The following is a 13,421-nucleotide window of genomic DNA, read 5'->3' as shown; positions in this document are numbered from 1 at the left end:
TTTTTTAAAATTTTCAGTTCAAACAGAGGAATATGGTATAGAAAAATAATCTTCCCATCAAAATTTTTCACTCTCCTCCTTCCAAAATTAGGAAATCTAAGACCCATAAACTATTTTTAAAAGTCTAACACTTTGAACATGGAGAAGCCCATAGAACTGAGCCAAAGAGTAAATAACAGAGTTATTCAATGGAAAAATCAAACTATGAAACCCTTTCACCAGTTGGAAAACCACTTCATGCTTCAAGCTGAGGTAGAACCTTTGGAAATGTGATTAATCTTCCCCATTCTCTCAATTCCTCTTCCAGTTGGTCCCACCCATCCAACCTCTCCAAAGTGTCTTAAAAAACCATCTCTTCTGGAGAAGGAAATGGCAACCCACTCCATTATTCTTGCCTGGAGAATTCCATGGGCAGAGGAGCCAGGAAGGCTACAGTCCAAGGGGTCTTAAAAAATCAGACAGGTCTGAGCCACTTTCACTTCCACTTCACGGAATGATTTTCAAGTCAAAACTCACTGTCATAATAAAGTTCTCTTTAAACACACACACACACAAAAAAAAACCATCTCTTCTTCATTCCCATTGCTCTTACGCCCATTTGTCTTCCCTGGGATCATAACCTCCTATCTAGGCTCCCTGTTTCATTTCACTTCTTCATTCTGGAACAATCTGACACTCCGTCATCAAATCTAAGACTGTTCAAACATGTAAGAGCTCAAGTCCTAACATCACTTTCAGCATTTCCGTAAAACATATGGACATTTACATTATATTTAGACAACTCATTTGTTGCCTAAACATGTCGTGTATTTTTATTTCTGTTTGGAATGAAGTTTAAAAACAATATTTACCTAAAGATTAAGCAAAATGTTTACCTGTCTGAAGCTACGTCACTGGCAATTTGGTGCTTCACTCCTGACCCATTTTTAATAGAATCCTGTCTTGTGAGCCCATGAGATCGACTTTTCTCCACTGCAGGTACAGATAAGTCACCTGAGGGTCCTTGGAACTGGGCCTGCTCATGCAGTTTGGCTTTCTTCTCCTGAGGCGCCTCCTCATTCCGCAGTCCTCTGAGAACCTTTTGGTCAGGTTGCTGTGGTGTATTAGATCCACTATTATAAAACCATGCTCCCGATTTAGTGAGGATTTCTTGTTGTTTTCGGCACAAATTACATACCCACATAACCTGCACGTGAATATACAGGGAGAAGAAATTAGTGTTTCCAAAGTTAAAAGCAAGTAAAAAGAGAAATTTAATTGTAAATTAAATCGCATATCTTTTAACTCTGTCAAAATAACTATAATGAAATAGACAATATTTACTGGCAGCAGAAATAACAAACTAGAATGCAAAATTACCAGTTGTTCCTTTGTATTCTTTAATTGCTTCTTATTTAAAATAGGAGCATAGTAAAATACACAGAAAATGGATTTTGAGGCTAGAAAAAATTGGATTTAACACCAACTCCAAGGAACCTTGGCAACCATTTTTATTTTGTTTTCTCTTCAAATTGGATATACATTTCTCTTCATGTTTCTCCAACTAAATTCAAAGCTCACTGGAGGCAACATCTATATATTCTATTTGCATAATGCACAAGCATGCATGCTCAGTTGCTCAGTTCAGTTCAGTCACTCAGTCGTGTCTAACTCTTTGTGACCCCATGGACTGCAGCACGCCAGACCTCCCTGTCCATCACCAACTACCAGAGATTACTCAAACTCATGTCCATTGAGTCAGTGAAGCAATCCAACCATCTCATCTTCTGTCGTGCCCTTCTCCTCCTGCCTTCAATCTTTCCCGGCACCACGCTCCTTTCAAACGAGTCAGTTCTTTGCATCAGGTGACCAAAGTATTGGAGGTTCAGCTTCAGCATCAGTCCTTCGAATGCATATTCAGGACTGATTTCCTTTAAGATGGACTGGTTGGATCTCCTTGCAGTCCAAGGAACTCTCAAGAGTCTTTTCCAACACCACAGTTCAAAAGTATCAATTCTTTAGCGCTCAGCTTTCTTCACAATTCAACTCTCACATGCATACATGACTACTGGAAAAACCATAGCCTTACTAGACGGACCTTTGTTGGCAAACTAAAGTCTCTACTTTTTAACATGCTGTCTAGGTTGGTCATAACTCCCAAGGAATAAGCGTCTTTTAATTTCATGGCTGCAATCACCATCTGCAGTGATTTTGGAGCCCCCAAAAATAAAGTCTGACACTGTTTCCACTGTTTCCCGATCTATTTACTGTGAAGTGATGGGACTGGATGCCATTATCTTAGTTTTCTGAATGCTGAGTTTTAACCCAACTTTTTCACTTTCCTCTTTCACCTTCATCAAGAGGCTCTTTAGTTCTTCTTTGCTTTCTGCCATAACGGTGGCGTCATCTGCATATCTGAGGTCACTGATATTTCTCCCGGCAAACTTGATTCCAGCTTTGCTTCATCCAGCCCAGTGTTTCTCATGATGTACTCTGCATATAAGTTAAGTAAGCAAGGTGACAAATACAGCCTTGACGTACTCCTTTCCCTATTCAAAACCAGTCTGTTGTTCCACGTCCAGTTCTAACTAGCTTCCTGACCTGCATACAGGTTTCTCAAGAGGTCAGGTGGTCTGATATTCCCATCTCTTTCAGAATTTTCCAGAGTTTGTTGTGGTCCACACAGTCAAAGGCTTTGGCACTGTCAATAAAGCAGAAGTAGATGTTTTTCTGGAACTCTCTTGCTTTTTTGATGATCCAGCAGATGTTGTCAATTTGATCTTTGGTTCCTCTGCCTTTTCTAAAACCAGCTTGAACATCTGGAAGTTCACAGTTCATGTACTGTTGAAGCCTGGCTTGGAGAATTTTGAGCATTACTTTGCTAGCGTGTGAGATGAGTGCAATTGTGCACTAGTTTGAGCATTCTTTGGCATTGCCTTTTTTGGGGATTGGAATGAAAACTGACCTTTTCCAGTCCTGTGGCCACTGCTGAGTTTTCCAAACTTGCTGGCATATTAAGTGCAGCACTTTCACAGCATCATCTCTTAGGATTTTAAACAGCTCAACTGGAATTCCATCACCTCCACTAGTTTTGTTTGTAGTGATGCTTCCTAAGGCTCACTTGACCTTCCATTCCAGGATATCTGGTTCTAGGTGAGTGATCACACCATCATGATTATCTGGGTTATGAGGATCTTTTTGTATAGTTCTTCTGTGTATTCTTGCCACCTCTTCTTAATATCTTCTGCTTCTGTTAGGCACATAACATTTCTGTCCTTTATTGTGCCCATCTTTGTATGAAATATTCCCTTGGTATCTCTAATTTTCTTGAAGAGATATCTAGTCTTTCCCATTCTGTTATTTTCCTCTATTTCTTTGCACTGATCGCTGAGGAAGGCTTTCTTATCTCTCCTGGCTATTTGGAACTCTGCATTCAAATGGGTCTATCTTTCCTTTTCTCCTTTGCCTTTCGCTTCTCTTCTATTCACAGCTATTTGTAAGGCCTCCTCAGGCAACCATTTTGCCTTTTGCATTTCTTTTCCTTAGGGATGGTCTTGATCCCTGCCTCCTGTACAATGTCACGAACCTCCATCCATATTTCATTAGGCACTCTGTCTATCAGATCTAATCCCTTGAATCTATTTGCTCAGTCAGTTGCTTGAATCAGTTGCTCAGTTGTGTCCAATTCTTGTGACCCTATTGACAGTAGCCCACCAGGTACCTCTATCCATGAGATTCTCCAGACAAAAATACTGGAGTGGGTTGCCATTTCCTACTCCAGGGGATCTTCCCAACCCAGGGATCGAACCTGTTCTCCTACGTTCCTTGCATTAGCAGAAGGAGTACCACTGAGCCACCTGGGAAACCCTATTTGCATAGTAAGAGTTTATACATTATAGAATAGTAAGACCTTCCAAATGTTTGCTAACTTGAAATCATTTGAAATCTTTCTGGGGGATGTAGTATAATAAAAATTCTATGCTATTACACTAAGATTCATGTTTCATCCATTTCCAAAAGAATTAGTCATCAATAATATTAATTTTTGTTACTATCTTATTTTTACAAGTAAATAAGAAAGCATTTTTGATATTAAAATATCAAAATCTCACTCAAATTTTTAAAAATACATCATAGTTCAAATTTCTTTTCGTTTCAATACATATGAAACATAAATACATCTAACTCATCAACAGTCTCAAAAATCAAATTTCAACCAAAATCTTCAGCTTTTAAATGCCATCTTGTGACAAATGTAGGTACTGCAGATCTCTTTTAAAAGTGAAAGCAACTAAATACAGAACCAGAAAATAACATTAAAAATTAATTTGAACTTTTTCACTTTATTTTTTAAAAATTGATTCATGTTAACAGTGATAATACAGCTATATGATTTTATGATATGAAGTTCTCTGGACTAAGTCACACTCAGAATATTGAAGAATAACATCCTTTTGCACCTGGCAATTGATAATGAAACAGAAATGAGAGTTTGTGAACTATCCAATCATGATCATCTGCAGAAACATCTTACTGCTGCTTCATTATTTGTCACAAGGTAAGCAGATTACTTAAACTCTTTCAGAGAATCTCAAGAGTGTCCCGAGAACAGCAGCGTTTAAGTGTCACCTGGAAACTTTAGAAGTGCACCTTTTCAGGCTACACCCCAGACCTACTGGATCAGAAATTGGGAAAGAACGCAGAAATCCGTTATTTCCTTTTATTTATTTGCCAAATCCTACAGGTGACTCTGAGGTTTGGTAAAGTTACGAGAGCCACTATGGCGGCAATTCCCAACTCAGCCTGTCCAGTGAGTTACAAGTGTGCTCCTCAGAGTGGCCAGGCTAGGCTGGAGGAGGCCATAACCAGCCCTACCCATTCACCTCAGTGTAAACTAGGTAAGTGTACGATACTATTTGTACAAATTTATACATTTAAATTAACTCATTGTACGAACAGTATCATTTCCAGGTAGCGCAAAATGAAAAAAAAAATAGAAGAACTAGAAGCACTCTGAGCTTAGTTTTCCTTATCTGTTAACACTCAGTGGATATTAATATATAAAATAAATGACTGCAAGGTGTGAAGGATGCTGTCTGATTCCTATTAAAGACACTATGTCTTAATACTTTTCTCATTCTCTCTGGCTATCCACATTGTGCTGTGGTTAACCGCTTAGTCATGTCTGACTCTTTGCAACTCCATAGACTATAGCCCACCAGGCTCCTCTGTCCACGGGGTTCTCCAGGCAAGAATATTGGAGTGGGTTGCCATGCCCTCCCCAGGGAATCTTCCCAACCCGGGGATCAAACCCAGGTTTCCCCCTTCGCAGGTGTATTCCTTACCGTCTGAGCCACCAGGGAATTCTGACTGGATCCTATGTTCCTTCCTAAACTGCTGGCCTCTAGTAATCCTCATATCCTAACACTGAATTACCCTTCCCTCACCATCTCCTCCTACTCTCGGATTAAAAATCAATTAATCTTAAAGGATCAGAAAGTCTAAATCTACTCACTTAAATTAATACAGAAACTGACAATCTCACTGGAAGCCCTTTACATACACTGCAACTTATCAATTGCTGATACTGAACAATGTCCTACAAACACATACATGTGCTGTGACGTAAATTTTCACTAATTGACTATGAAACAATTGATGTCTATCAGAGCTGACTTCTGTGTCTGTGGAAAAAAATGAACTAATTTAGGATAAAATAGCAGGATTTTTGTTAATGGAATCCTTTAACCAGTTAAGTTAACCAGCAAATGCACTTTATGATAAATGCTTTCAAAACATCTCAGAAATATATATGCTCATAAATCACCAAGGTTAAAGCCTATTAGTTTGATTGGTCATCATTTGTCAAAAAAAGAAAAAAAAAACTAAGCCCTGCGAATACAAAGACACACACGATTCAAAATTATAAGGTATTATTATTTTCAATTCTAAATATCCCAATATTGTCAAAGTAATACAGCAATATAAGAAGTGAAATACTAGTAACCCAAATTTGTCCCTTATTACCATATGTTCCCTTCCACAAACATCCTTGTTGGGGTTAAAAAGGGGAAAAAACTAAGGAAAATAAGAATATCTCTTCAAAACCATAAAAATGGTAAATGTAATAGTTAAAATTCATAGTCACAAACAAAACTATGTTAACTACATACAATAACTTAAAGGAATGTAAACCTCTGAAAACTCTGATTTTCATCTAAATAGGGATAAGAAATAACAGAGTATCTCAGAGAAATGAAGGATTACTGCCTAGAGACTAGTGCTAATGAGACCAAGGCAAAGTTGATAAAACCAGCTAACTTTGCACAGAATAAAAGAATTTACTAAACTCCAGTCTAATCAGACTAGGCTCTACCACTAATGTATAATGCTTATCAATGTGTGCATTTGTCAGGAAAAAAAGTGTTAAACTGATTAGTTTAAGGCTATCACATGATTAGAAAACTGTGGAAGATCTAGCTAGCTATTAAATTTATTTCCTTTTTCTCTTAGAAAATTACATTTCCCAATCTCCCTTGTAGAGATGGCCATTATTATGTTCTGACCAATGGATTACAAGCGAAATGATGTGTGCCATTTCATGACCATTCAAAACTCTCATATGCGATGATCAAGCTCCTCATTCAAGACCCTGGGGAATAAAGGATCCATTAAAAAAAGAAGGAACCTGGGAATCTGAATGACAACTTGGAAGGGAGTCTCTGGTGATCAGCCACAGACAGCAGTGTGGACTTCACATTGTGAGAAATAAACTTCTATTATGTTGAGCTACAGAAACTTTCTAAGTTTATCATTTGCAGTTGACTAATTCAAAATCTTTCTAAAGCACATGTTCTACTGAATGTGTCACCAGCATACTCTTTATATGTGAAGAACAATGCATTACTAAAATGGGCATAAAAATGTGCTTCAGTGTTGTTCTGGAGCCAACTTTCACTGAGTCTTAAGAACAGCTTGGGCACATGTCTTCTCAACTCTGCATTCGATGAAGTAACCTGAGTTACTTGAAAGCAGCCATACTGGATGTTTTTAAGACTATGAAAATTGGAAAATACCACCAACCAGGACATTTTCTTACAGAGAGCCTGTGGTTAGCATTTTTCAGTACATCACTGAATATAATGTATCTAATACAATCTCCTAAAAGATTATACATTTAGTATTAAAAGACAAACTTGGATGAAGCTGTAATTTACCATAAAATTAATTCAGACCATAAAATTCTAATTTATTTATAGATGTGCAAGTAACTATTAACACTAACTCATTCATTATTTATTCATTCACTCGGTATTCACTAAATACCTCGTGTATGCCGAGCAGTATGCTAAGAGCTGGCAAATACAGCTCAGCAGGCATAGATTTTGCTGTGGAGTTTATAGTAAAGAAGACAAACAATTGCAAATGACCGCACAAATATTCTTTAGATTACTATTATGAGAAATGCTACAAAAGGAATACAATCACACCATAAATCCCTGATGCTTCCTCTCCCTAGGCCCAGGCTGCATTTGGGGAAAAAAAGAACGCAGAGATCTTCAAGAGGCCTGGAAACCCAGAAAAGTCAATTACAGCATTACCCTACTGTTCCCATCATTAGATCTATGGTGTTTCTGTCCCTCAAAAGGGCAGTGCAGGCTACTATCCTACATACCCCTTCACTAGCGCTGTCATGGTACAACTGGCAAGGAAGCACCAGACCATATTTCAAGAGGATTAAAGTTTTCCAAACATGTTCCTTAAGGAATTAAGAGATCAATGTAATTTCAATGTAATGAGCTAATAGATTACAAAACAAGTATCAGAAAATTTCTTCCATCTGATACCCCAAGACAAGCAGCCAGACTTTGCCAAATTCCCCATGAACCACAAGCATGGCATCTCTAGCTAATATACAATCATATTTGTCAGCTGATACAGGAGAGTTCAGCAGTGTCTTCATTAAGTCCCTCAGGAGACAGCAGTAGTACAGAAGAAATTTTTATTTGGAACTCTCCAAGTCTTACTTGATTATTGATAATGGCTTTGAAAAATTACACAAAGAAACATAGCTTATTTCTCTAATTATTTATCTGATTTTCCTCAACAGCAGATTAGCCAGATTTCTTTCAAAACTGAGTACTAAATTTTAGCCTGATAAATAGCTCCTTTGGATACATTCTCTATGCTTTACACTTCTACTCCTTCCGCTGCTGTTTTCCAAGAAAGTATCTGGGTGTCCCGTGGAGCTTCTGCTGCTAACATCCGTAGCTCATCTAACTCGTAGTCTGGTTCTGCTCTGTTCAGACAGGACTGCGCTCCACTGTTGACTTGATCTCACGCCAGCTCCCCAGGCTCTGCTGACTCCTCCTCGTCTCTGAACAATCCTCCATCCGGTCAGGGCCCAGGCAGCTGTACTGCAGTCCCTACTGCAGAGCGGCCGCATCCCTCGGCCCTCACCGCTGGGGGAGTCACGGCAGGGACAGGCAGCTACTTCTGTGCCCTCCGCGCCACCCTGAGCTGAGGAGAGTTCTGGAAGGACATCCAGCAAGATATCGCTTCCAAGAACCTCAAATATTAATGTTAGGTAGTTAGAATAGAAAACAGGAGTCCAAAATGGCGGTGGCTAAAAGACAAAAAAGGGAAACGCCCATGAAAATAGAACAAAGGAAGGTCAGAGGAAGGTCCGAGGACCGGAGCGAGGACTTCAGGTAAAACAGCACTCCTGGCCAAGCCAAATTTACATAGGGCAGGCCCAGGGGGAAGGAAAAAACATATAAAAAGAGGAGCCAAAGGGCTGGCTCTCTCTCTCTCTCTCTCCTGCACGCTGGGGCGCTCTTCTCTTCGCATCTTTGGGTCGGCATGCCCTCACGCCTCGAGGATGGATTTACCTGTTATTATCTAAATAAAATAGAGCTATAACACGGAGCTGTAACACTGATTTGTCTAAGAGCTATAACACGGTCCATTCGAGACCTGAGAGCTATACCACGGTCTGTCCAAGACCCGAGAGCTGTGACACGCAGCAGGCTTTAATGTCAGTCACTCCAAATCTTTGTTGTTACGAGACAAAAACCGAGAAGTATACACTCACCTGACATTAATAAGGGTAAAGGCTGCCCTTTGACTTAACTAATAAGCATCCTCATCCTGAGTCAAGACTAGAAAGAACAGACTAGAACACTGCTCTGATCATCTGTGCCTTCCCACTGTCTTTCTTCTTCCTCACCATGTACAGGTAGAAGCGGCAGACTCTTCCTTGACTGTGGCCCTGACACTCTCCCCAAGAACCCTCAGGCTTGGACTTAGGACTATGGCGTCCCCCTTCATCATTCCAAAGCTTCCCAAAAGAAGCCAGCTTACTGATAAAATAATCTAAACCAAGAGGCACTTTAAATATACTATATCTATTTCTCTGTGAACTGAATACTGTCAGTTACAGTCAAAAATTAATATTCGCCAAAGTGCAAAGTATGAACCAGAACCACACCTAGAGAAAGAAGAACTGGGAACTTCTAGTTTCTGATAAAATGGCTGGTTCCCCTACTCTGGGCAGGGTGGGAGGCTGCAGAGCACAAAGAAGGAAAACACTCTTTTAAAAGACAGGAAATGAAGTGGAAATGAAAGACAATTAAGTTGAAAATATAGTCATTTATTGTACTGCCAAGCAGTCAATATTACTAAACATTTTAGGTATCTGTACTTTTATCGAAACAAAACACACAATTGTTGAAAAAAATACAATTTTAACTTATCCTTAAAACCTCAGGGAAATTATTATAGAGAACTAAAAACTATAGTGACCTCTACCATTCTGCCTAAACTTAAACCTTTAAGCCTCTTTCTACTTTCCTTAGCTCTTATTTTTATATATTACTTTGTTTCATGGCATGATAAAAATCTTAACTTTTAACTCTTTTCTGCTAAAATAGATATTGCTTGTATAGAAAGATTTTTGTTTCTGCAGCCAGAATTTTAGTTTATAAAAAGTAGAAATAAACTAGCAAAATTAAAACAAAATGAAGGTAGGAGCAGAACTGAAGCCTTAGGGCCACTGTGCCCCCAGTCAAAAAGCAGGCACCAATGGCTGAGAACAGAGCTCTTTGGGATAAAAGAACTAAATGTGCTCCTTGTAAAATGAAAACTTGGAGTCAAGATTCACTTCTTGATGCCCAGGGAATTCATTAATAAAAGAAGCTGGAAAATACTATAGAAAACTGCCTCAACCTACAGATTACACGTAGCTGTGGGCTCAGATAAATGGGACACAGTCTTGTAACAGGACCTGCAACAAAGCCAACCTTGACCTTGGTTTGTATATATGAATTTGCAAGATCATTAACTTAAAATACCACTACTATGTTAATTTGCAGTATCACTAAATATCAAGATGGAAACAAGATCCTAGCTCACTTCTAAAGACCTGGTTCTGCATTGGAGAGACCAGACACTGCATGAAGGCAATCACAAAATTGTTAATAAGGAAAACATAAACTCAGAGGAAAGGCAAGGGGGGGAGGGGAGGCAAAAGGGAGGCAAAGAGGAGGAGAGAGAGAAAAGAAAAAAAACTACAGTGAAAACTTAAAAAAAAATCATCTCACCAAAAAAGAAATGGGGTCTAGATGGTTTTAACATTTGATGCTTACCAAACACTGAAAAGGTGATCACAAACTTTTTTGAACTATTATAGAAAGGAGAAAAAAGGTAACTTCCCCAATGCAATTTATAAGACTAAAAAGATTTTAATGGCAAAATCAGAAAAGAGCAGTAGATTAGCTTCCTATGGCTGCTATCACAAATTACCACAAACTAGAAATACATTTTCACACGGTTCTGAAGAACCAGAAGTCTGAATTCAAATTCAGCATCAATGGACCAACAGCAAGGTATCAACAGGGCCTTGCTCATTCAAGAGACTCTAGGGAAAATCAATGCTTTGCCTTTTCTGGCATTCAGCTGCTGATGGCTATCAGCATTCTTTGGCTTGTGGTTACATCAGTCCAGTCTGTAAGGACAGCACCTTCAGGTCTCTCTCTGTTACATCCTCACATCACCTTCTCTCTGTGTGTGTAAACCTCCTCTTATAAGGATATGTGCGTGTGCTCACTCAGTCATGTCTGATTGACTCCATGGACTGGAGCCCACCAGGCTCCTCTGTCCATGAATTTTCTGGGCAAGAATACTTGAGCAGGTTGACATTTCCTACTCCAGGGGATCTTCCCAATCCAGGGGTCAAACCCATGTACATCTAGCATATTCATGCAGAAGAATTATATTCAGCAATCAAAATGAATGAATTAGAAGATGTAGGTGGATCTCAATCTCAAAATAGATAAAGAAAGAAAAATTTCAGGAAAATATATACAGTATGATCCATAATATAAAGTTTAAAACCTTGTAAAACAATGCTTTATATGGTTTAGCAGTGTTTAGGTATAAGCAGTGTTTATAAACTACACACATAAAAACTTATAGAATAATAAGTACTCAAGATAATTGTGCTATCTCAGAAAAAAAATACAAAACATGAGAACATTTTAAGATTTGTATAACTTGCTTGGTATTCTCTAAACTTCTTGATGTGTTTGAAATATTTCAAAATGAAAAAAGAGAGAAAAGAAAAAAAGTGGTAGGAGTTAGAGGTGTGTGTAACCAGGTGTCAGACTAGCAACCAATTAAGGTTAAAATAAATATATTAGTTAACTGAGGACTAATCATTGAATTTTCATACAAATATAGTTTTTAAAATACAGGACAGCTTACTTTCAAGGTTTGTTTTTTTTTTAATGGAGTGATGTGAATAAAGTCAGGTTTATGTAAAAAGGTACCAATTAGCCAAATACATAAACAAAATTACATATTTTGCAGTGTTGTTTTATTTTCTTTCCATCAAAGCACATGATTCACTTTATAAACTCTCTGTTCTAAATTAAATTTTATCAAAAAACTAGAAAAGTGGTTTCAAAGTAAACTAGTCATTAAGGAGAATTTAATTGCATATTGCTTATTATCAGAATAGGTAGCTACTGCCTTCATAATAAATATTTGACTTTTAAATCGTACCTTAATTCAGAATCGCAATTTAAGTTTGAATTTCTCTAAGTGTTTTGTTTTTGTTTTTAAAGAAAAGACAACTCTTAAAACAGTAGGCATATTCAGCAAGTTTAAGGGAAGTGAACATTTCTGCAGTTATTAAGTTTTCCCACTAGTCTGTGCTATAGCACTTTGTTCAATCTGAACTACTAGTTTTATATTATCAGTACACTGTTAATCTAATTTTTCCCTAAAAATAAATTAAGTTTCAGTTAAAAATATAGTAACTTTCATAAAATTAAAAGTAAGTTGAAAGAGTATCATTATTCTATATTATAAAATGTGATGGTATTAATTAGAATCATTATTTTCCACTGCATGTTAACTTACTCAAAAATTCGAGAGTAAATATAAACATCTATTAGTTGACAGTTTTCTTTTCCAACATGTAGAACTTAAAAGTTATGCTGCATAAATTATAGAACTATAAAATCATTTCAATAAATTTAAAGTAAAATTATGACTTGCATGTGAGCTCAGTCACTTCAGTCGTGTCCAACTCTTTGCAACCATGGAACCTGCCAGGCTCCTCTGTCCATGGGATTCTCTAGGCAAGAATACTAGAGTGGGTTGCCACGCCCTCCTCCAGTGGATCTTTTCCACCCAGGCGTTGAACCTGAGTCTTCTAAATCTCCTTCATTGCAGGCAGACTCTTACCCATTGAGCTATTTGGAAAGCCCCAAATTATGGCTTAAATTGATGGAAAGCAAGCTTTATTTTTCTTAAAATATAAAGCATAGGTTTCATTTAAAATGGAGAACAGAACATATTTTCTGAAGAAAACATCTTATAAAAGGGAGAGGCCAGAACATAATTATATGAAGATTACAAAATGATGCTTTATCTAAACTGAAAAGAATTGGAGGTCTAAAACTAGAGGAAATAGTAACAAAACACTAACAAAATATGGTGATATGGAAATCACTGGAACACTCAACCAAAACAGAAATTTTTAAGGAAGAGGCATTAATTCTGAGAAAAGAGTTCAAAGCATAAAGTTTCATTTACTAGTTTCTCAGATTCTCACTAATTCTTTAAAATTTTAATGGATAAAACAATTTGAGATCCTTGCAAGTAAACTGCCAGAAACCACACACTGCTATATGGACTTCTTTTTGCAAACTCTCCTTCTTGCTCCTGTAATTGCTAAAAGGCAACAGCACCACTAATCATATAGACATCTGGTCTACTTCAAAGCACAATTCAAAGTGATGTAAGTTCAACTCAGCCCACCCAAGGGAGATTTACTATTCTATGAAAGCCAAACTGTATCACAGCACTATCACAGTACAAAATTAAAAGCACTGTCTTTTATCTAGCTTCAGTGCATATGTATCTTGATTCATCTC

General features: G+C 37.7%; 1 protein-coding gene across 27 annotated transcripts in view; it reads right to left on the bottom strand.

Moving 5' to 3' along the window:
- The window catches only part of RIMS2 (regulating synaptic membrane exocytosis 2), a 587,005-nt gene that overhangs the window by 408,979 nt on the left and 164,605 nt on the right, over window positions 1-13,421 (bottom strand). For all 27 annotated transcript variants that reach the window (XM_065903249.1, XM_065903253.1, XM_065903241.1 and 24 more), the window contains one exon: window positions 876-1,186. In XM_065903249.1, the coding sequence (XP_065759321.1) occupies window positions 876-1,186 (311 nt within the window). The remainder of the gene's footprint in view (window positions 1-875; window positions 1,187-13,421) is intronic.

The sequence above is a fragment of the Muntiacus reevesi genome, chromosome 12 (genome assembly GCF_963930625.1).
Source record: "Muntiacus reevesi chromosome 12, mMunRee1.1, whole genome shotgun sequence".
In the NCBI taxonomy this organism is placed as follows: Eukaryota; Metazoa; Chordata; class Mammalia; order Artiodactyla; family Cervidae; genus Muntiacus; species Muntiacus reevesi.
This window is presented reverse-complemented; position numbering and strand designations above follow the sequence as displayed.